General features: G+C 43.1%; 1 protein-coding gene across 2 annotated transcripts in view; it reads right to left on the reverse strand.

The window, feature by feature from the left end:
- The window catches only part of Veph1 (ventricular zone expressed PH domain containing 1), a 210,894-nt gene that overhangs the window by 164,214 nt on the left and 21,369 nt on the right, over positions 1–25,311 (reverse strand). For both annotated transcript variants that reach the window (XM_027933955.2, XM_027933954.2), the window contains exons 2-3: positions 21,656–21,871; positions 10,006–10,180 (exon numbers count right to left, since the gene is read on the reverse strand). In XM_027933955.2, coding sequence (XP_027789756.1) covers positions 10,006–10,180; positions 21,656–21,871 — 391 coding nt within the window. The remainder of the gene's footprint in view (positions 1–10,005; positions 10,181–21,655; positions 21,872–25,311) is intronic.

Raw genomic sequence — 25,311 nt, forward strand, 5'->3', positions numbered from 1 at the left:
CAACCTGCTGGCTGCAAGACATCACAAGCAAGACTCTGCCCTTGAAACCTTATCTCTGCCTTTTAATGTACCCCCTTAAATAAACTGCCATGTTTTGTCCAGCTCCACCCATGTGGACTAACCCTATCAAGGGCTCCACTTTTGAAAATATCTTTCTGATTACTTGTTTTTGGTTCTTTACTAATTATTCTAGACTTTAATTTCTCAGGTGGCTTACACCTCCTCGTCAGGAAGAACACCCGAGACGCTGGCCATCTCCCCATATCTCTCCTCTCTGAAAGATGAAATAACATTTGAAATGAAATGTATATCTTAAAAATGTTTTTTTCTTTTTAAAAATTAGTGCTTTGTAGATATACATGAAGGTGAAATTCATTGTGGTGTATTCATTTATGCTATGCACATAAATGAATACACTACAGTATATTCTCCTCTCTTTGAAACTGTGAACTAAAACCAAGTTTCCCTCCTTGAAGTTGTTCTTATCAGGTCTTTTGGTCACACAAAAACTTACTAAAATAGAAACTGGTACCAGGAGTAGGGTTGTTGCTGTGACTAACCTGACCAAGTGGTTCAGAAACTGGGGCAGGAATTTTGAAAAGGTTAAATATGCAAGCTGGAAAAGCTATAGAGTGTTGTACATTTTGCTTAACTGGTGATTCAGGTGGGAGCTTATAATACCAGAATGCCAACAGGACTGTGGACAGTAGACTGGGACCACCAAGTTTCAGAGGAGAAGTAGCACACTATTGGAAACTGGACAAGAGGCAATTCATGTCACATTCTGGCAAAGAAGTTCTTCACATTATGCCCATGTCTGGAGACATTCTGTGAAGCTGAATTTAAATACAATGGCCTAATTAATCTGGTTGGAGGAAATTTCTAGACAGCACAGCATTAAGGGTGTGGCATTAATATTGCTCATGGTTTTCAGCCAAGTTTACCATAATAATCAGAAGCAGAAAGCAGAACGATTCTAAAAACTTGCAATTTTTCTAGAAAAGTGTGAGTGCAGCTGGGGCTAAGATAGTTGTGGTTGCTAAAGGGAGTATATCCACTAAAGAGATGCTAAGTACTTTACTCAGAAACAACAGGAAAGATGGCTTAAGAGCATCTCAGGAATTGGCAAGATCGCACCTATCTCAGTTAAAGGTTGTAAAAGTAAACATTTCTTTGAGAAGACACTCTGCTTGCACAGGGAGACCTTTGGAAGTTGTTTCACCACACTTAGCCACCCAGGCACTCAGAGGCCACTCCAGCCATGGTCCCAGGAGGCTGGACTATTTCTTGAGAGGATAGCAGAGCTTGGGATTAACCGTGTGGTGCTGGTTCTGCAGAAATGCAGGTGGCTAGACTTAGGGGGTCATGGAGGATTCCAGTGAGATTTCAAAAGAAGGCCTGGGAACCCAGGCAGGGGGCATCAGGGTTTGAATCCTTGCAGGCAGCCCCTGAAAGGGTGATGCATGAAGATATGACAAGGAAGCCAAAGCTGCAGTGAAGACCCTCAAGTTTAAGACATGCCAGAAATGTCTGCCCAGAAAAGCTACAAGAATTAAACAGAGACAAGTGGATTCCTGCAGTTTCCCATTAGATGCTCTTCCACATTAGATGCTCTCTTTAAGCCTCTACCATTGTACATGGGACATAATAAATGGGGAGTCAATTTGCTGTCTCCATTTTTCTAAAGCAACTCACCAATCAGTGGTTTGGATTTTGTTTCATACAGAAAGGAGAGCGGCCATGGGGGTTATACCAGCAAGGTCATGGGGCAGAGCTGCACAAGCCCTTTGAAGAAAAGATCATAATGCCATGTGCCCCAGATGCTGGACATGGAGCTACAGGACTCATTTGCCCAGCTGGATTTTGGTCTTACTTGGTTCCTATCACTTCTTTCTATGCCCCTCTGTTCCCCTTTGTGCCGTTTACTCTGTGCCATTATATATTGGACATGCAATTTTGTTTTGATCTTCATGGCGATTCAGAGCTAAGAGTTTACCTTGAGTCTCAGACGAGATTTTGGACTTGGATTTTTGACAATGCTGTAACTGTTAAGATTATGGGGACTTTTGGAAATGGACTGGATGTATTTTGCCTTGTGAGATGGATATGAGCTTGGTGGGAGCCGGGGAGGAATGTTATTGTTCGAATATGTGATGTTGCCCAAAAGCTCGTGTGTGGGACAATGCAGGAATGTTCAAAGGTGAATTGTTGGATTAGGAGATCTGTAACCTCATCAGTGTATGAATCCGCTTGAATGGATTAACTGAGTGGTAACTGTAGGCAGGCATGGTGCAGCTGGAGGAGGTAGGCCACTAGGAACTTGCCTTTAGGGTTTAGATTTTGTCCCTGGTGAGCTGACCTCTCTCTGCTTCCTGGATCTGATATTCTGAGCTGCTTTCCTCCACCATACCCTTCTGCCATGTTCTTCCTCACCTCAGGCCCATAGCTCTGGACTCAGCCAACCACAGACTGGAACTCTGAAACCATGAGCCGAAGCAAATTTAACCTTCTCTAAGTTGTCCTTGTCAGGTCTTTTGGTCAGAGCAACACAAAAACTGACTAAAACAGTGCCCAAGTTCAGCACATGGATGCCTTGTCTGTGAGGCTCCCCCTGCCATACTGTGCAGAGTGGTCTCAGAGTCCAGCATGTGGGTTCCTGTCTGTGAGGCCTCCTGTACTCGACAGCTGCATCTGCTGGTGAAGTCATCAAGGTGCAAACTCTGGCTTACATCAGATCCAGGCCTTGGCTAACAACTCCAAAGAAATACTTTTCTCTTACAAGATGTGTCTTTATTCCTTTATTCATCTTTCGATTGGCTTTCCCAGTATTATATTTAAAATTTCCCCATGTGTATTAACATTCATTTAAAATATTCCTAGTAAGTTGAATAACTTGTTGCCTAGAATATTTGATCAATAAACTCTTTCCTAGCAACCTGAAATATGGTGAAACTGAAGATCTTTTAATAATAATTGTATCATGAATGTTCAATAGCTTAGCATCTCCCTGGAGAAGATGAAACTCCATGAATGGACATGGCTCTGCCTCTAACATTTTAACATGGGATGGTACATAGCAAATACATGACTAGAGAGAGAACAGCAGCAACAATGCTGACGACAATAAGAAGGAGAGGAACTATGGGCTGAGTGCTGTACAGAGCATAGATGCTCATCCACCCTACCTGGGGCATATTATTACTTCCATAATAAATGGGGAGTCAATTTCCTATCTTCATTTTTCTGAAGCGACTCACCAATCAGTGGTTTGAATTTTGTCTCACACAGGGAAAGAAATGAGGTGAATTTATCATAATTAACTAGACAGTCTTCTGCGGGCTGTTGCCAGTAAAGTCAGAAAGGAATTTGGACTCTTGCTGAGACAATATTATATTTTCTTTCCAACCTTCTGCTTAGGTTTCAAATCATTTGAGGTCATCTTTTGCCTTGTGCCAGAGGACCACGTAAAATGCATGTTGATGGAAAGGCATGGTTCCTGGTTGGGGCTACTGACCCAGAAATGCAGAGGAAGGGACAGCACTGCTTCTGAGTTTGATGACAGACTGTGCTTTGCATCATAGAGCTCCAAATCAAAATTTGGAGAACGCTCCCTATGAGCTCTCCAAACCCCATAGATTTTGGAGACGATCTCAAAACCACAATAGTACTGTCAGCCTCCTGGGTGAGCCATGTGGCAACTAGAGCAGCCTACACATTGGTCATGCTTTTATTTCCCAGTGCTGGTCAGAAGGATATCTGTCTTCATATGGCAGAAAGTGAATGTGGAGAATTACTCAGGAACACTAAACAACAGTCTCTCTAAAAGGGTTCTGATGTTATGAAATACCAAGTTACCTCCAATATGGCTTAAGCAGAAAATAAGTTCATTGCCCAAAGTGATATTCTTGGCTTTGATAAAATCAAAGGTATGATTTTAGTTTGAGGTCTTGGTACCCTTTGCTAGAAAAATGAAGTTGCTAGTTTGCTTTTATTATGAACATACTTTGAATTTAACTAACAGAGATAAATTTTTCCTTCTTATATTTAGGTCTTTATTATACTTGAAATTAATTCATATGTACTGTTCTGCAGATGGCTGTCTTAGAACCATTTATTGAATAGTCCACTCTTCTCCACTGCAAAGTCTTCCCTGCCATATGTCCAATTTTCATGTGTGCAGGGGATTGTCTTTGGCCTGCCCATTGTCACATGGGCTTTTATCTACTCTAGGACTAGTACTGTACCCTCTTAGTTACTATGACTTCACAAGTAGGGAAATTACCACCTCCTCCTCCCCCACTGCTCCCGTCTTCTCCTTCTACAAAATAGTTTTGGCTATCTGTTCCACTTACTCTTTTGTGCATTTTAAAACAAGCTTGTTATCTTTAATAAAAATCTCTGTAGGTATTTTATTAAAATGTCACTGCATTTATTGAAAGTTGACATCTTTGCTACCTCAAGTTCTCCCATCCATGAGCATCAATAGTATATTGATCAACTTGCTTATCTTTTCATTGCTTTCAAAAAGGTTTTATAATTTTTACTCAAGAGTCACATGCATTTTCCCTCTAGATATCATGTATTTTTCTACTTTAAATAATAATTTTAACTAATTTATTTCCAATGTATATTACTGACACATAGACAAACAAATGGTTTCTACAAATTGAATCACTAAACTTTCTGTCATTGTGTCTAAAATTGACTAGAGAATATTTATATATTATACTACAAACAATCATATTTTTAGATAATTTTTTTTGCCATTTCCTTTCTGATTCTTCCAATGTTCATTTATTTTTCTCATCTAGGGTTTATAGTGCCACAGTAAATACATCTACTTCAATGTAGTAAAATCCTTGTTTCATCCCTGGCTTCAAGGTAATGCTTCTGCTGTTTCACCATTAAATATATAAATATCCTCTAAATCACATTAAGGGAGTTCTCCAAAATTCCTAGTTTGCAATTGTTTTCCATGAGTGGGTCCAGAACTTTTCAAGACACTCCTACTGACCACTGATTACCCTGTTAGTCTTACTGTAGGGAAGTACATTTTGCAGGTTAAGCCATCCTTGCCTTCCTGGGGTAGATCCAACTTGGTCACTATGCATTTTATAAAATGGGATAATGCAGTTTCTCCTCGTAAACTACCAGGGGAGAGTTATGTGAGTAAAAGATCAGTGGCTGGGATATAGCACACACTCAACAAATGCTAATCATCACCTGTTCCAAGTACTGCTAGAGTCATGCTGCTAAAAGCTTATGATTTATGCATCTATGTTCAGATAAAGATGGACTTGCATTTCCTTTTCTTACACCATTCTTGTCTGATAGTATCATGGACATACAAGCATTATTTAGCTAGAGAAAGTACTTCTTTTTATCTGGAAAAGTTTACATAAAATTATAATTTTTTATTTCTTGCATATTTATTAAACTTTGCCCACAAAACTAAATGGGACGGGATTTTTTTAAATTAAGAAAAGATTTGTTGTGCATTGACTCTACAATGCTGGTGCAATTGTCTACTTTATTTGTAACATTCATGTGTGACCCAATATAACTCAAGTGTGACTCAATATAATTCTGTTTATGTCTGTAACCCTCCTTTTGTAGTTTATGAAAAGGCCTTTTATAGTTTCCTCTCACTGAGAATTCAGAGGATACAAAGCAAACAAATGGAGTCTGCACAATTTGAATAAAATAAATTTGTATTTACATTTAATGTAAAAGTAAACATTACCTATATAACCATTAATAATGAAAACTGAAAAAAATTGACTTGGAACTATTGAAATAATTACCTTCAGGGGTAAAATTTATAAACATACACAAAGCCTTTGGTTTGAAATCAGGGACAGACATATTATAATAAATTGTAAAAAACATTGTTAATGAAATGATACCAACTGAAGCTAAGGGGCAGACACCACTGCCACACCACCAGGCTCTCCTGCTCTATCTGACCCATGCTTTAACTAAGGCTCCAAAATGGAGACCAGAGTGCCAGTGTGCATACAGATGACAAGAACCTTGGAAGAACTGCTAGATATATTGAGATGAAAGATATAATCTCCAATAAGATCTTGACATGGCAAAGCAATAAGCTGAAATCTCATGAGAAAAAAAAGCATAAAGAATTAAGGATAAGTAAGTCCTTACATGAGGATTAAAAAACCAGCTAAACACCAGAATGCAGTGGAGACTGATGAATATGCTCAAACAACTGTACGTATACACACATTATATATATTGTGCATATACACATAAATGTTTGCATATATGATGTATATATAAAGATGTACATGTTTGTTAAATCAAGTTGTATACACATGCATACATACACATATAATATCCCAAAACAATAACTATATGTATATGTGGAGACTTAATGGACAATAACTTCACCGGGAGTCAAAAGTGAGCTTGTGTGGTGGACAGAAAGTGAATCTGACTCATGGCCTCTGGGAAGGGGGGGGGGTCCATTTGAGTCCTCAAAATGCACCCGACGGAGCCTGGAGCATCAGGGGCAGCATGGATTGCCCATGATGACAACAGGGAACAAGAGGGTGGCCATGCAGAGGGACTGGGGTACACCCCGCAAATGCAAATGAATGTAGAATCAACTCATCATCTGCTGAGTTGAAGGAACTGGGAGGAAGCCATGGTGGTTACATCAGAGGAGGAAAGCCAGCGCAGGAAGGAGTGGGAGGTGTCACCGTGTGTCCCCACATCTAGAAGCTTGATTATGAAGAGCAATAGGGGTTGATGGCCCAACAGGACAATAGCCTAAGCCCAAAGTGGGAAGCCCCAGAGAGAGAACTTTTAATTCAGCCTGTGGAAGAAAAGCTGAGCACTTGGATTTGTCTAGAGACGACATGTGTCCTCACAGGAAATGGCAAGTTCCCTGGTCCCCAAGGGATTGAAATATAGGGAGGCAGTCATGATTGGCTTCAACATCCTGGCTAATATTTATGGGGAGCTGGGTTCTGCCCAGAAAGATAAGAATTCAAGTGTTGGGTGGAACTGAGATTCAGCTGTGGGGGTGGGCTGCAGTGTGACATGGCCAGGGCCGATCCCCCTGGTAACCTCCCAGAGCATCAGCTTGCCAGTGTACAAAGTGCAATGGTAGGTATTTGTGGGGTTGTGGGATCCTGTATGTACTCACACTACTGCTGGCATCAGCCTGGCTTTCTTTTTTGTTTTTTAAATTTATTTGTTCTAATCAGTTATACATGACAGCAGAATGCTCTTTGATTCATTGTACACAAATGGAACACGATTTTTTATTTCTCTGGTTGTATCCGAAGTAGGGTCCCACCATTCATGCAGTCATACATGTACCTAGGGTAATGATGTCCGTCTTATTCCACCATCTTTCCTATCCCCATACCCCTCCCCTCTCTTCTCCCCTTTTCCCTATCCAAAGTTCCTCCACTCATCCTATGCTCCCTCCCTCTGATAAGTGATTAACATCCACTTATCAGAGAAAACATTCGGCCTTTGGTTTCTCAGGATTGGCTTACTTCGCTTAGCATGATATTCTCTAACTCCATCCATGTACCTGCAAATGCCATAATTTTATTCTCTTTTATTGAATAGCCTGGGTTTCTTTTGGGGTCCGTTCTTTCTACACTTCCCATCTGGGTGGTTCTGCTGTCAGGCTGGCTCGTGACCTAAGCCTGGCCAAGGATGTACAGTGTGCCCTGGCAGTGATGATGGGCTGGTTCAGAAATGGTCTGTGGCCCATGTCAGGGCAAGCAGACATGAGGCTGGATGGCCTGGGGTACAGCCAGTATTTGTGATGTCATGGACAAGGAGCTGTGGCGGCCCACAGTGGAACACACAAGTAAACCCAGCCGCAGGGAGCAGAACTGTGCAATGACCTTCAGTACAACCACTGAGCCACTGGAGAAATCTGATATACTTACTAGTGGACTTCTTCGGTCATGTGCCAAAGAGGAGTTGTTCCTCCTCCTTTTCTCCTTCGTCAAACCATTTATACCTGGGGCTTTTACTACTCAAAATACTACCAACTATAAAATAGGATAAGAATAGTACCTCAGTTTGGGGTTCTTGTGGGCATTACATGATACAGTGGGTACAAATGGATTAATGTCATAAAGAATGCATGCAGTAAACTTCAGCCATTGTAATTATTATTAACGTCATTATAATAATTTTGGTCAAGTGGTTGGCCATTCAGAAGAAGAAATATGAAAATTAGGATACTACAGGTCAAAGTTGACAGTCTAGAGGCAAGAAAAACTACAGTAATGAAGAATGAAGTCCCAACATGCCTCCTAGAGCTGTTCGGCAGGACTAGACAAAGATTTGAAGAGCAGAAAATCTGCTACTCAGAGACAGCAAAATTCCTTCCGTGTTGCTACTCATGTGGGCCATGGGGGACTTTTACTGTCACATTGATCCTGAAAATCTAAATCCTGAAACACGCAGTCCCAATCTTTTGTAGCTCGAGTTACCATTCATTTCATGGTAATTTTCATGGTGCCAAATCAAATAAACCAAATCATTTGTTTATTTCAAATGCTTGCAGTGAATTTAGAAAGTATACTTTGTGTTTCAAAGATTTCTTTGTCACTGAAACCATATTTTAAAAAATCTCAAATGGATGAGCTAAATTCTTGGCGGCTGTAAAGATATCATTCAATTTTTTTTCATAAATCTGTTAGTAGCACGTTGGACTACCACGGTCTTGAAATGCTTGTGTGTTTCAATGTTTGCAAGTCCTATGAATTTGTTCCAATAGTGTTTCCAAGGAGGTGAAAAAGTATAATTGTTTTTCTGGACTTTTAGCAAATTCAATATCACATATAAAGTGAAATTAGCATTTAAATTCTATAGCCAAAGGAAATTAGAAATAAAAATCCTGACTGGGGTTATTAATGACAACTCTTCACAGGCGAGTACAAGGTCGAGAGAGAGACCTTACCATTCAGCTTGCCTCAGATATATCTGAGCATCAGCAGACACTGGGAGGACCCACTCAGAGGTCTAGGGGTGCAGAGAACCCTCCTTAGGAGGTCTACAGTAAGCTGGTGCTGGGAATAGGAGGACTGAGCTGGCATCCCAAGCGCTAGGCAGAACTGGAGGACTGGTTTGTTGTTAATCCTAAGGGCTGGGTGGAACTAAGGGACTAATTAACTGGTAATTCTGAGGCTGGATGGAACCGGACTGCTAGTTTTTATCTCATCAGTTGGACTGGGAGCACTTCACAGTGTGGAAGCTCCACCTGGGCGTGTGGGGTGTGTCCGTGAAATAAGGGGTAAGTAACTTGTGAATTTCACAGGTTTGTTTGTTTGTTTGTTTGTTTTTTAAATGAGACTGGGGGCATTTGAATACATATCACTTATATTATCTCTTGTTATCTGATCCCAAATTTTACAAAAAAAGTTTGGGATCTGAAGCCAAAAGAAAAAGAGAAGACAAGGTGAATATTTTGTGTGGAGTAATTTGACCTTGTCTGTACTTCCAAAGTTGGAACAATTAAGAGAGAGGCCCTGGTTTGATTTTTTTGTGGCCTCTCTCTTTTAAGTCACTACCAAGTTATGATCACATTGAAGAAGACATTAAACACTCTGGTGTATTTCATCTAATCAAGTGCATTTTTTACTTTTGGAAACCATGGGAAGAAGAGGTTCTCAGTACCGCCAGCAGTGGGGCCTACCCCACCATCACAGAGACACCCTCTAGAGCTGGAGTTGGAGCAGGCGGCCAGGGTGGTGGGAAACAGCCCCCTGGACTGGGATATGCAGAATTGGAGGGGCGCCTACCACTTGTCCAATGTGTCCAGGCAACTCATCAGATGGACAGAAGCCTCAGCCAGACCTAGAGACTTTATGTATGCTCACAAGTCACTTAGAAGCAGGGCCGAAGACCAGGGGTCCTCACCTCCAGATCTCCCTCCACAAACCATAAGCACTTAGGAAGACACCTCTAGACAACCCCAGAGACATGCACCTGAGCTTGGCCTTCACACTGTACCTTGAAGTATGCTCCTGACTATCACCTCGGTGTGCTCGGCCAGGAGCTCCGCCTTGGCGATGGCAGCCAGACACAGGTAGTTAGACAGGCTCCTGCGCAGCTCCCTGCTGCCTCTGTGGAGGAACTTCACGGCAATGGGGATGGCTAGTGCCATCACAGGGGGCCGGTTGTAATTCTGGGGAAACACAAGAAAGCAACAAATGACAGCGACTCACTGTTCACTCATGTACTTAACCATCCCAAATATTGCCTGGGCCAAGCTCCCAGAATGCACCTGTGGAAACGCAGGCTCTGCCCCACCTACGTGGCACCTGGGAACTCTCGGTCTTTTTGGGGAGAATTTGACAGGCTGTTGACAGAAGAAGCAGAATGCAGGGTGCCCAGGGAGCAAAGAAGGGGCATCAAGAAGGGTCAATAACACTTCCTGGAGGAGGCGACATCTTGGCTGGGACCTGAGAGGTGCACAGGAGATGGCTGGTTATGGATAGGAAAGCTGTGGACACAGGAAGAACCCTGTGGAGGCACAGGTGAGGAGCCCTTGGTGCCCTGGGTGGGGAGATGGAAATAGCTGCAGATGGATGGGTGGGTGGGTGTGGGGAAGCCAGGAGGATGGAGCCGCACACAGAGGCACCAGGAAGAAAGGGGATTAATCTCCATGGCAGCCAGGAGTCCCTGGGAGAGGAACACTCCTCAGAGAATACAACCAAAGGAAAATTGAAGAAGTCACTTTCTGACTGTAACTTAAAAACTGCAGCTCTGTGCAGTCAATCCAAGAGGAACGCGGAAAGAAGACGCGGCAGAGACACACAATGGAATATCACCCAGCCATAACAAAGAGCGCATCCTGTCATCTGTGACGTGGAGGGAACTGGAGGCCATTCTGGTAAGTAAAATACATCAGGCACAGAAAGAGGGAGCTAAAAGAGGTGATTTCATAAAAGTAGAGAGTGGAATAGTGGCCACTAGAGGCTGGACTGTCAGAGAACCAAAGCACATTCTGGAGGGAAGAGTACCTATTGTGCTCAACACAGCAGGTGGCTTAGTTCCCAGTGATTTATTATACAGTTTATAAAGGCTCTGAGAGGGGGGTGTAAAGCTTCCTGACACAACTCAAAGAAATAACAAGACTTTAAAGGGAGGGAAACGCTACCTGCTCTAATTCGCCCATTGCATGTTATGCACAGGTGTCAAAATCACCCCCTGCCCTACAAAGATGTACAAGGTCATGTGTCAACCAAAAAAAACCCAAGAAACTAAAGTTTCAGCTGAGATTCAGAAGGAACAAATACTGAACCTTTGACTAAAAACATAAGGCATTCTGTACCCTAAAAAATTCTCTTCTTGATTGATTTTGTAACTGAACATAAATACCCTTGCATATAAAATACTTCTATTGGCATGTAGTTACCTAATTAGGAAATAATATTTGGAAGACACAAGTTGTTTTCTTAAAAATGAATGACACACATTAGTATCATCAACTTCACCTCTCTGTTTGGGAAAGGAGTTCATATTATGATATCACAACAGAAAGGTGGTTGTTTGGAGGGTCCTCTAGCTCCTCCCATAATTCTGGGTTTATGAGAAGTCCTCAATAAACACCTGGTTAGTTGAATAACTGATAAAGCCAATGTTGATGTAAGGTGACAGTTGTCACTGGGACGTAATGCAGGGGAAGGCACCGATGGAAGAACAGCCTCTGGATCCTAGTCTGTCTACCCCCATCCTGGTGGGTGATCATGGAGGTGTGGCCCAACTCTAGGTCTCACTAGTAAAAGCAATTACCAACCAAACAGTGTTTGATAAATAGACCCCAAAGCAGTAATGGCATAAACTGCCTGGCACAGGAAGATGGTAGGCTACTAAGGGACCATTCTCTTGCTTGTAAAGAGGACCAACTCAGGATTACTGTGCTAATAGAGGTTCACACTCAGGCCATCAATACCAGGTAAATTGTGATCAGATTCAGAACACTGAGGGGGAAACCTAGAAGAGTGGACAAGAATATTATTACAAACAATAATGACTCATTCCTTTTTTATTTAGCAATAAATTCCTGAATTATGATGGGACAGGGGCTCATGGCTAAAGATAGCCTTTTTTAGTCTTCTTTGCTATCAGATGTGGCGTTGTGCAAAGTCTTGGGCGATGGGATAGGAATGGCATTAAGGTATTCACTTCTAGCTTCTCCTTCCTTCTCTCCCTTAGGTGCTGGTTGGAACAGAGCTATGGTAACAAAGATGGAAATAGTCATCCTAGATCATAAGTTAGAAAACATGCATGGGTAAGGCAGAGAAGATAGAAGGGGCTTGGGCTGGAGACCAGGAGTTAGAAACCATGCACAGCTAATGCAAAGAAGATAGACAGAAGGAGCCTGGGTTGGAGCCGCCATCGAGCCACCATTAAGAATGACACTCTTGAGTTGTTTCATGGGAGACAATTCAAGTCCTGTGCTGTTCAGTCCTCTGTCATAGGTCTTCATTACAGCAGCCAAACCTGCGTCCTGACTAATACAATGTAAAGCCAGACTTTACTCTTAAACTTTCCCCTAAGCTTAAAGGGAACGTTATATATCCTAATATTATAAAATGTATAATTCAATTTTTGCACATGGAATTATACAAAAAGGATAACAGGAAGGACATGAGGCAAGGATTGTCACTGATACATGGGATCCCTGAGCAACCGGATGTCATCTTAGAAACGAGGCAGGTGGGGCCACTGGATATTTGTACCAACCATCACACCAGCCATAATGAGATTCAGCTCCAGACAGATGCATATCTACAGATGAGAAGAAAGCACAGGAAACATCCTAACATCCTCAGGTAGACAAAGGCTCCCCACCGCCTGCTCAAAAACTTAACAATGCAGGAAACATCACAATGTGGATAAAAGGAAGAACTTCTAATCATTCTGTGATATCTCTAGGAAAGTGAAAAGATGGTCCAAAGATGGAGAAAATATTTGTAATAATTCATCCAACAAAGGTCTACTAGCACCCAGAATACACACAAAAAAAAATCCAAATCGATAAGACACAACCAAATAAAAAACTAGAGGATTTAAACAGATATGTTACACAAGAAGATATCAAAGTGGACCAAACACAAAAATTCTCTCAATTGCATTAATTATTAATTTAGGTCTGGGTTCTGATTATATGGCTGTGTTTAGTGAGAATCATTAAGATGTGATATGACCTCTTTTCTGAAAAAGAGGTGCAGTCACGTAAATTCAGATTTCATGTATTTTTTAAGTGAGCTCAAAAGTTAGCATAAATGCAGGCCTGAATATTTAAGCATACCTAAACACCTCCTGTAGGGCTTATGAATGACAGTGACCAACAGTGGCAAGTCCAATGCAGCCAGGAATATAATACAGTGGTGACAGTGTCAGGAAGATGACTCCCTAACTTATGCTGAGCACATATTATGGGATGGCTGAGACAGTCCAATGTGTGCTCCTACAAGTGTTGGTCATCTTGAGGGGGATGACGTTGTACTACTCAATCTTGGTGTCCAGTTCATAAATACTTCCTGACATCAAAGAAAATGTCATTGCTCTGGTTTTCTTCCACCTTCAAACCTCAACCTCCTTAGACGTCCATTCATCCTCCCTCTGATACTCCACCCTTATTCCCCTTTGAAGAACCATCCCAGATGCTCACAGTGGCATTTCTATCTGAGGTATTGAGGGCTCGGACACAAAAACCAGAATTAAGAACCCACAGAAGGGCTGTGTAAAAGGCTTTCTTCTGCTGGATTCAAGGAGGTGAGAGGGAAAGATCCAGAGTAGCTGCCACCCTCTGTGACCTCACTGCTAGGGACCCTTATGAAACTCAAGGAAATTTGGATGTCCCTGAGAGACAAGTTGGGCCAGACCTGGACATGCCTTTCAGCTCCATGCTGTGGCTGTGCTGAGGCTGTGGTTTTCTAAATGAGCCAATCAAATCTCCTGTGCTTGAGCTCCCCCTCCCTTCTTGTCACTAGAAACAAAACTACATCTGGACAATCTTTAATCCATTCCTGTACTTCCATCCATTTTCCAGACCCATGGGTCCCTCTGACCTCTAGGCAGAAAAAAGGAGTCCTTACCAGCCGAGCTTGGTATCCCATCATGAAGCCACCTCTGACTCTAGGCTCTGTGACAGAACATGTATCTAGACTGCAGCTCTACTCAGTAGATCATCTCACATCTCCTAACACCACCCAAGTATCAGGAGCATGGCCTACAGCCAGACTCTTCTGAATGTCTTTGGATTTTCTCTTTTTTCTGGTGAATTAAAGTGGGCCTGATTGGATTGGTCACTACTGCTGAGTCAGGAGGCCTCCCTGGGAGACTGGCTGCTCCCCCCCACCCCCAACCCCTGGAGGGCTGCTCTCAGCCTCAGAAGCCTGGGCAGATGCTGGGTCAGGCCACACAGAATGTTTGGATCTGCCAACTCTTTGATCCAACTCACACCAAAGAACTTCAAGCTGGTGCATCTCAGTCATCCAGTGGATTCACCCACAGAGGGAGACTTCCCGAGGTCAGGCCCTGGGCATTGCTTTCTCGTTCTCAGGATACCAAGGAGCCAGACCAGGACCCAGAGTATTTACACAAAGGCACAAAGGGGGCACAAAGGCAGACCAGACCAGAGAGATACTGAGGGACGTTTCATCCAGGACCTCGGTGAAACCTGATTCTAATAACACGCCAGTCCTAAGCAGAATCTCCCCCTTTGCTAACTGCAACTTTCTATCCATCGAGTCCATTCTATCTCCCACATACCATCTCCCTACCCCTCAGTGCTGAGTAAACTTGCCAAACCAGTGCTCCCACACTCTGCAGAGGTGGTGTTTAACAAGGGTAATTGACTTGGCCAGTTTCTCAATTTGCCCCCATCCTATACCTTGAGGCTACATTCAAGTCACTTCAGTTAGAGCACTGGATGTTCCCAAACCCCACAGTCTCATTTGGGTCACTCCTTTAGGCAGCCAGTCTGTCCATTACATGGAGGCCTTTGATGGGTGAACTTTAATACAGCATACCCTTGTCCCCATAGTGATGGGTCATCACTCTGGCCTCAAGGGTGAAACACAATCACATAGTCTTTAGTGCTTTCCAACCAAGAACTCCATGCCCAAGTTTACTTCATCTACTCCGAGTCTTTTGCCAAAAACCATTTGCAGTAGAACAAGTTCCCCTAGAGGAACACATCTTCAAGCGCACTGCTATGTGACTTGAAAAACCAAAGATCATGGCATTGGAAAGTGTTCCCTGCTACCTGTGAACACAGACAGAAATGGGGAGAGATCAATGGAAATGAGTGTTTCCAGCAACTGACGTTTTTAAACCTCAGAAAGAGCGAGCATTTCCCAGCACCAGTGAAAGATTGGGCTGTCCTTTTTAGAAAACTCTAGATGTTCTGGAGAAAAATAGTGACCAGCTAACAAAGTTTCTGATGTGTGGTTCCAAGTGAAATGTATAAAACTCTCCCCAAATGCATAATGCTATTGTTTTAAAAAGCAAACTTTAACACATTCATTTTTTTTTTCCTGTTTTTCTACCCACATGATATTTGGGGATCTCTTGAGTAACACAAACAGTGACAGATTAAGCAAAAAGCAAATAGTTCACGTAAACAGCAAAGTCTATCAGGGTCCAAACAGGGCCCCGACAGTTCTTAGCCTATCAAGGAGCCACAGCCACTGCTGACACCAACAGGGCATGAGCAAGAGGTTGGGAGCAAGAGGAGGGGACCCCTGACAGGTGACCAACAGCGCCTTCCACGGCTGAGCTTCATTTAAAAGACAGCAAAAGGAGCTGCTGCTGCAGCAGATGTCCAACCACAAATTATTTTATCTAGAATGATGTGGCTCAGGGGCAGAGGAAGTCCTGGGGTTGGCGTCCAAGTTCAGCGGCAGCTGGTAATGGCCGAGCCTGACAGACGTGCCCTCATCGCAGAGGCGAGTGCTTGGTTTGAGTCTCCTCTTTCTCAGTTCTGTGCTCAGGGTGAACACAGTGAAGGGCAGTGTGGACACAAAGACTTGCTCGTGGGGACAGCAACGTCCAGCCACAGAGGTGACACAAGAGGGCTTTGTTCCGCAGACGCCGCCAAGCATCGAGCATCGTATCTCTCAACTAGATCAGCACCAGCTGGAGCTGTGGGTGGAGATTTTCCTCCTGAAAATGCACTTTGGGAACATTTCCCAGTGTTTTAGGATGGAATAGAATAAGCTAAGCAGAGGCATTATCTGAGGTTTGGCAGCTAAATGACGCTCAGGTCTAGACTTCAACTAAAGAGCCATAAAAACGATGGAACTCAAAAAATAATAAACTTCACTCCTTGGTCATTCATTATCAATCAGACAATTGTACTGATTTGGATTTCCATCTAAAATGCTAGATTCTTACCAGTTTAGTTATATGTAAAATTTAATTGACACATGCCTAAGTCTTCCCAGTGGATTTTCTGACAGGTGGTAAGCAGCAGGTGTTAGGAACCTGAGCCAGGTGGTCACCCCAGTCTCCTTCCAGTTCAGACCACCATGGTCTAAGGACTGGGGTTTCACACCTCGTGAGGGACAAGGGTAGCTGGTAGGAAGCCAGAGAGCAGGCACCTTTCCTGAGACCATTTATTCAATCGATCATTCAGGTAATGTTATTTGAGCACCTACTATGTGCCACACACTATTCTAGGTGCTGGTACTAATTCCACGAATAAACAGAGCCTACAACTTGGACAGGGTGGGAATAAGCAGTAAACAACGGCTAGACTAAATTATTAAATCAGTAGCCTCTTATAAAGTGTTGAGAGCTATTTTAGAGTGTCCTGCGGATGATGACGGGATCAGCCAGAGTTGAAACTCACGCAGTGCTTCCCTGTCCTACACATTCTGTCTTTATTTACTGTTTGTTTGCTTCTCCAAAGAACTCACGAGGCAGCTACTCCTATCATGTGGATTTTATAGACCAAGAAATAGAGGCACAGAAGGGTCCATTTGCCCAAGCTTACACCATGGGTCCATGGGAGAGCTGGGACTGGCTGGAATAAACTTCTACCCTGACACAGCAGTCCCTCCTCCAAGAGCCCTGGAGGAGACACTCGGTCATCCAAGACACCTGGTAGACCCAGCCAGGGGCAGCACGTGTGTCTTCACACAGCACTGACTGGGGGACTCAGACTGAGATGACCAAATCCTGGAATGGAGGAGAACGGACCCAGGATCCTTCTAAAGGAGGGAAATAGAGGCTCCTGGTTTTCCAACTGGACTTGAGGCTTTTCCTAGCACCCCATCTCCAACAACCCTCTTGGGTGATCCTCGTCTTCACACAGTCATCCACAGAGGTGGCAGAGATGGGGAAAGAGGTGACGCAGAGCTGCTTCAACACCTGGGAACAGCTGGGCTAAGCAGTGTGGCTGGGAAGAGGCTGAACCTGAACTAGACATCAGGGGTCCACCCAGCAACGGCTCTCAGACTCCATCATGGCCCGTCTATTGGTTGCTACGGTTTCGCTCCAGTACATCAACTGTGTCCATAATCACAACATCCCTGAGGCACATTTTAATCTTCATCAACCCTCTCCAAGTCTGTCTATGGCTTAGAAGTAGTGTGCCTTGTGGGGACAGCAGCCGACTCCACGAGGTAACCTTCCTCCAGAGGAAGCTCTTAGCTGGAGAGAAGCTGTAGTTTGGACCAGGTGTTTCTGTGTCCTGTCTGGACCCAAATGGAGAGCCTTCTGTAGGAAAGGGCACCCCTCTCATGCACCACTCCCAATGAGAAGCTTAATGGCATGGAGCTGACAGGACTCTCGATGCCACTGTCCTACAAGACGCAGCACTTAGTAGGAAGCTACTATACTGTGGAGGATGTCACTCTCCCTGTCACCTATAACCCTAGGCATCCTGGGATGTAGGCAATGCCCTCCCGCCGTACAGATGGTAAAACGGTGAGTTGGAGAACGTAACGTGCCAGTCTCACATCTACATAAGAACAAGGTCCCTAAGACTCTCAGGCTTCAAGCTCTGAAGCTCTCTGCTCTTCTACCTCCGCCTCTCCCCTGAGCTGGCAGGTGAGCTGTTTTGTAGGTGACAGGTACAGACACTTGTCTGAGAACACAGGATGGGTTAGTAGAAGCAGAAGCCTCAAGTGAAACCAGACCAGACCAGACCCAGAGCTTACACGAGCCTGCCGCGCACATGTACTGATTTTGTATCAAGGGAGGAAGAGAAAGTGACTGGAATTTTAAGTTATTTTTAAGGTCAGTGCAGCAAATTCATAAGTTTAGAACCAAGAAAAGAAGGAATTCAATATGATTATCAATTAAAAGAGGAATGAGTGTGGATACCTGAAGTAGGGTTGACAGTGGGCCAAAACAAGACATTTGGGGTTAAGGAAAGATCAAAAAGTACACGTGTGTGTGTGTGTGTGTGTGTGTGTGTGTGTGTGTATAAAACCATAGGTGCTCACATTCAGTTTAAAATTATTGAATAGTCAGCAAAAAGCAAATCAAAATGGTCAACGGTGTGGGAAGTGCCAGGGCCCTGGCCCTGGCCCTGGCCCTGGCCCTTGTCCTTGCCTTTGCCCTTGCCCTGGCCCTTGCCTGGTTAGACAGGATGATCTTGATTGCTGATCTGTATCTTGGGAAGTGGGAATCCAGGTAGAGAGGAAATCATTCCTTTTTTATTCTCCATTTCGAGCAAGCTAAAAATCCGGACTCCCTGACTTTTGAAAGTTGATCTGTTTTATTTCACTGAACAAACAAAGCAAAATGAGTCATCTGAATTTCTCCCTGGTTCCCACAAGAACCTCAATTACAAGTGCTAAAAAATCATGTTTTCAATGTTTACTGCAAAAATTCCCCTTAAAATTGGCTGGAGGCTGAATCCTCACTGTGAGACCACCATGGCCTGCTGAGGTTCTGGGAGACACACTGAAGGACATGTGCCCTTACAGCTTCCTGCCATCTCTACAGTGCTTCTGCATCCCCCTGGGACCCAAGAAGGTCACTCCAACACCCCCACCCCCCCACCCCCATCCCTGCAGGCTGGCTTCTTTGTCCCTCTCAATCAAGAGCCAATTTCTTAGTCATTCTCTCTTCTCTTTCCCAAAATAGCAGTCCCGTACCTCACAACCCTGTTCTCAACAATCCTACAAATCCATTTATTCTGATCACCAGTGAGTTGGCCATTTCTACTTTTCAAAAGCATTTGCTTTATGCCCCCCTTTTACATAGGAGACACAAAAACACCTTGCCCAGAATAAAACATCCCTTTGTGTTAGAACTACGGGCATTTTGGAAGGGTAGCCCACTTAAGAGTTCTCCAACTTGGGTCTTAGTTCACAAATCTGTACTTCTGCACAAGCTGGTTTTAAAATTTATTACTGAAGTACATGTGTATTCATTTTGCTTGCTCGGAGTGTCCTCTTGCTCACCTATCTGGTAACTTTCCTGCTCATTCCTCAAAACCTTTCCAACACGACCTCCACCCAGACAACCTGCCCGACTCTAGGCCCATGCTAACAGTGGCACCACTAACCCCTTGAAGCACATCAGCACTTGAAATGTGACTAGTCCAAAGTAAGAGGTGCTGAAATACAAAGCAGATTTATAAGGCAGGATTTTAAAATGCAAACCATTCACTAATTGTTGTATTGACTACATGTTGATATGGTATTACTTTGCACATATTGGGTTAAGAAAAATATGTTATCGGGCTGGGGATGTGGCTCAAGCGGTAGCGCGCTTGCTTGGCATGCGTGCGGCCCGGGTTCGATCCTCAGCACCACATACAAACAAAGATGTTGTGTCCACCGAAAACTAAAAAATAAATATTAAAATTCTCTCTCAAAAAAAAAATTTAAAAAAAGAAAAATATGTTATCAAATTAGTTTCATCTCTGTTTACTTCTGCAGGTGGCTACTAGAAAATTTAAAATGACACATTTTGTGTCTTACATTAGATTTCCGTTGGATACCTCTGCTTTCAAGTCTACACCAGTGGTTTTAAATGCAGAAGGAGCTGGAAAGTAGGACTGATTTGTGCGTGTCTATCTGAATGTCTGCAGAGTGGCTCTTTGGAGTGAATAATCTGTTTCTGATGTGCACCAATGATATACTCAAGACAATCAAGGAAGAAGAGATCTGATAGGTGTTTGCTGTTCTGTAGAAATAGAAGTCATCTTCTACTGATTTTGCTGAAATCCTCATGACCTTTCCACCCATTCCTACCCAGGAAAACGGTATGGTGGCATGTGTGGTCTGTGAGTTGACAAGTCCCTGGATGGAGCAGACTAAGTAGAATGTAGGCCAGCAAAGCGTGGACAACTGTGAGGGGAAAGGAAGAGCAGGGTGGGAAGAGAGGGAGCAGGAGGAGGGCAGGAGGAGTAGGAGTAGAGGAGGGGGAGGAACAGGAGGAGGAGGAGAGGAAGGGGGGACAGGAGGAGGAGAAGCAGGAGGAAGGGAGGAGGATCAGGAGGAGGAGGAGGGAAACTAATACTATCCACTATATTGTGCCGAGGACTTCAGTGTGACCAGAATGTCCGTACCTGGGCACAGTGGAAGTCAGTGGGCTCTGAGGGATGTTCATCAACATTGTATTGAAGGCGAGGAGAAGAAAGAGGGGTGCTGTGACTAATCAGGTTGGCAAATGCTGTACTAAACAAAATTAAGAGTTTGTTTTGCTTTTTCCTTTTTAATTGCAGGACTTTTCAGGGTCTTTAATCTGCTATGAAACATTTTGACAGCTCGAAGGGGAAAACTTGAAGTCAGCATTCCAAACATACCTGGCCACAGACTTCCTTTTTAAGAAACACATGCCAACATCACTGGTTCATAAAATTTGTCCTAAACAATGATCTTTAATCTGCATTTTAGGATGAAGAAACCATGGCTCAGGAAGTTGGGACATGCCCTACATTTCTTTGTCATACAACTGGTTTGTGTCTAAGCCCAAATTCCAAATTCATATCTATATCAGAGAAAGGAATTAAACAGGGTCAGAACAGGCAGATATCATCATGAAGCATTCACAGCGCATACAGAAATACTCTTTTTATTTATTTTTTTGTACCAGGGTCTGAACCCAGTGGTGCTTAACCACTGAGCCATATCCCCAGGGTCTCATTAAGTTGCTTAGTGCCTCACGAAATTGCTGAGCCTGACTTTGAACTTGAGATCCTCCTGCCTCAGCCTCCTGAGTTGCTTGGATTACAGGCATGTTGCCACTGCGCTTGGTAGAAATACTCTTAAAGCTACCTCTTTCCTCCCATGTGGCCTAAGCTCCCGGCCTCCCTTCAGTCTTCACTCCCTCTTTGGTCTCCTAGGATGAAAGAGTTAGTTCCCTTGTGAATTTTCCAGTGCTCTGCATTTGGATCTCTCTGGACATACTGCTTTATTATTAGCTTTTTATAGGCACACATCTTATCTCTCCAAGTAGACAAGAGGCTTGCTGTGGTATTGCTTTGAGTTCCCTACAGGGGGTCTTGCTTGTAGCAGGGGCCCACTAGGCCTTTCTTGGTTTTTTAATCACCAGCCTGTTGGATCAGCTGCTAATAGATCATGGTGTCTTTTATAGTATCTAAAGGGTACAGAAAAACTGACTCTTGGTTAGACATTGTGCTCTCGCCTGGTGTCAAACAGCTTGCCATTGAACACTGACATACCTGTAAAATGCAGCTCATGATATCAGATGCGATTTTTGCATGAGGCGGGTCCTCGTCCCTCCCTGAGGGTCTCAGGCTGTGTTCCAGGCAGGAGTCCCAGAGCCCCACAAGGGCCTTGGCGTGCTTCTCAATGGACTCTGTCTCTCTGATGGCTGTTGTGATTCTTGTGATACAGATTTCAACCACTGCCTGGTCATTGTTATTGGTTTGGTAATCCTGTTTGGAAAGAAAACCTTCATGTTGAATAAGACCCTAGAAAGTTATCCTTCAAAGACCAACTACTGACTGTCATTTAGAAAAGGGCAGTCCATGCTGCAGCTAAGGGGTGAGGCTGCAAACCACAGTCTACAATGAGGCCATTGTCCTTCCACCTTGGAAGAGGCAGGCCTGTGGGAGAGGCAGGGAGCAGATGTGCTAGGATGGGGCAGTAGGGCCGCTGGGCCTCAGTCAATGGCCAGGATGGAGAGAGCGGAGGAGCTGAACCCTGCACTTGCATAGGCTTAGTCTCTGGCTCTCTCGGTTTCTCAGCCCATCACAGGGCAGGGTTACCCTGGCATTTCAGGACCACTTATGAAGTTTTCCACACTCCTTTCCAATTTCCCCTCATTAGCTCTCTCTGTCTTTGGGGACACGACAGTAGACATCATGTCATTTCTCCCTCTTCCATGCAGGTAGCTGCCAAACCCAGTTTAGCTTTCCCTGGCCAAACTGCCCTCCACTCCCATTTCGCATCTTTCAGATTCCACACTCAACCGAGTTATTACCACTGCCCAGAGCATCGAACTGTGGAAAAAATGCTGCTGGCATTCATTTGAAAATCAGTCTGTGAACTGCATATGGCTGACTCACAAAGCTGACAACATCGTGGTGTCTCCAAGCGTTGAGGTCTTTTGATGCAGGAGGTGATGATGGGCTTTTCTGTCCATGACAGGTTCTGCTCTGAACGTTCTCCTCATTGTTACTATAACTAAGGGGACAGTAAACACCTTTGCGTGAATCACTCTCTTCCCTGCAAATCACTTGTAGCCTAGATTCTACAGAAATTGGACTTCTGAGTCTCAGGACGGGATTGCTTTTCAGGCTCAGGAGATGTCCATGTACTATTCTGGGAAAGTCTTGCTACTCGGTGCTCGGTCATCTGGGTGAACCTGGTCTCCTTCTGTGCTTTTTCAGGAACAGAGCATTTCTAATTTTTGACTTTTTGATTGGTGAGAAACAGTATTTCTTTGCCATATTAATCAGGGTACCCTGACCCAAAGCCAGCTGGAGACATTTCACCTGTTTGTTGGTGTTCCCATTTCCACCTCTGGGAACCCGTGTGTGTCCCGGGTTCATCTACCCTCACGACTTGCTTTGCTCTTTGATCCTCCTCTGGTGCAATCTCTCCTTCCATGGAGAATGCCAAGTCGACACTTGACATTGAGACGCGGATACGCCTGCATATTTCACTACTGCCAGCTTAATTTTGCTTTGTGCTTCTATTTACTGGTGTTTTAAGGTTTTGGATAGTCAAATCTGTCATTTTGGGGGGTCTCATTGTTTTTCCTTTCTGGTTTTCAATTGGAAATTTATGGGCTTAAATTATTCATAGAGTTAACAATGAATTCAATAGACATGGTAGAGAAATTCAAAGGATGCCAAGAGAAGGTTTGCTGTGAAAAGCAAGAAGTCCTGCTTCCCCGTGCCCTGCTCCTATTCCCAGTTCCCTTCCCCAGAAGTGGAGCACATAGAAATCGCCTGTGCATAAGCCTTCCTTCCTGTGTGCTCCTTTTAATGCCTTAAAACAACACAACAACAACAACAGAAGCTTCCAGTTTTCCTTACTGAAAGTCCTAATAAGAATTGCCCCTTATTTTTCTAGATTAACAACAACCTGACAAAGGATCCCATTTATTATTTTAGAAATTAGTCTCCTAACCATCCACTTAGTTCTTCCATCTCTGTATTTGTGGAAGGACATAGAATGCCTTTTCTTTGAGGAGCTCATCTCATCTTGCCACTCCCATTGCAAAAAAGCTCATCTCATGGCAATTGACTCACGGGCATGGGGTACGGATTCAGGGCTGTCTTGAGTCTGCTGTGCCGGTCCTCAGCTCTCCCACACCATGGATCTCGGGGTCTTCCTTGTGTCAGCTCCAGATTCCTGACATACATTTTGTGTTTTTGTGGTTGCTATTAACAAAATCTGTTTTTCCCCTCATCAGGAATTTTAATTAGTTCTTGCTGATTAAGTGAACCTTTTGCTTTTTGTATTTATTTTGTAGCCAGCTGTTGAGCTCCACTATTCTTAATTATGATAAATTTTCAAATTATTCTCTTGGGTTTTCTAGGAAGATTTTTGTATTTTGCAGGCCTGCTGAGGTCTGTCCCTTTGATATATCTCACAGCTTAATATGTTGTCAAGAATTCCCTAAGCTATTTCACATAAAAGTGATTAGAGAGAGAACACTGGTTTAGTCTGGAATTTCTTTTAATCAGTTTTTGTTTGCATCCTTTTTTTTTTCTTTTTGTAGATGTGTATGGACAGCATGCCTTTATTTTATTTGTTTATTTTTATGTGGTGCTAAGGATCAAACCAATGACTCACATATACTAGGCAAGCGCTCTACCACTGAGCTACAGCCTCAGTCCCAGTCTAGAATTTTAAAAATATAAAATTCTATGGCCAGAACCAAGATAATACAGTAAATGTTTTAAATCATACAAGACGCACCACTTTCTTCCTATTTTTAAAGTTCATAAATTTGATTTAATATTATAATTTATAATATTAAAGAAGTTTCAATCCATCTCTATTTTGTTGAGTTTATTTCTTAATCAAGATTGGTGATTAAATGCCTTTTGACCATTGCTAGATACATCATTTTATTTTTGTCCTCAGAGCCATCGTTATGACAAAATTTAGAAACAAACTTCCTTAAAACAGTTAGTTTTGCAAATGCCGAATGTTTTCTAATATAAGAAGGCTGATTCATAGTGAGGTTGGGAGGGGGAACATGGGCAGATTAGACAAACTCTAGATAGGGCAAATGGGAGGGAAGGGAGGGAAGGGGGAAAGTAGTATATAAAAGATGGTGGAATGAGATGGACATCATTTCCCTAAGTACATATATGAAGTCACGAATGGTGGGAATATACTTTGAATACAGACAGATATATGAAAAATTGTGCTCTATATGTCTAATATGAATTTAATGAATTCTGCTGTCATACATATCAAATTAAAATTAAAAAAAAAAACAGTTAGTTTTACATTGCTGGACTGTGTTTTACTGAATTCTGGGAATAGTTTTTTAATGTGCTGTGGGATTTTGCTTTTACTATTTATTTAAATATTTTGCATAAATATTTGGTCCTTATATCTGTCACGTTTTGTATCATTTACTCTAATTTCATAACAGGATTTGGAAAGAGTTAAGCTCTCTATACCTTAATTTTTTTTAACCTTAGTGTATCATGGCCCAAGAATAGCATATTAAAATATTCTGCAACTAGCGTGCCTATCTATTTTTCCTGGTATCTCCTATGGTTTTTGTCTTGTGCACATTGTTGTTAAATACTCTGATGCAGGGATATTAATTCCATAACTCTTGTCATCTAAACTGTCTGGCATAAAAATTACCTTTGTAGGTAGTTATGATTTAGATATGAGGTGT

This window comes from Marmota flaviventris, chromosome 8, assembly GCF_047511675.1.
Source record: "Marmota flaviventris isolate mMarFla1 chromosome 8, mMarFla1.hap1, whole genome shotgun sequence".
Classification (NCBI taxonomy): domain Eukaryota; kingdom Metazoa; phylum Chordata; class Mammalia; order Rodentia; family Sciuridae; genus Marmota; species Marmota flaviventris.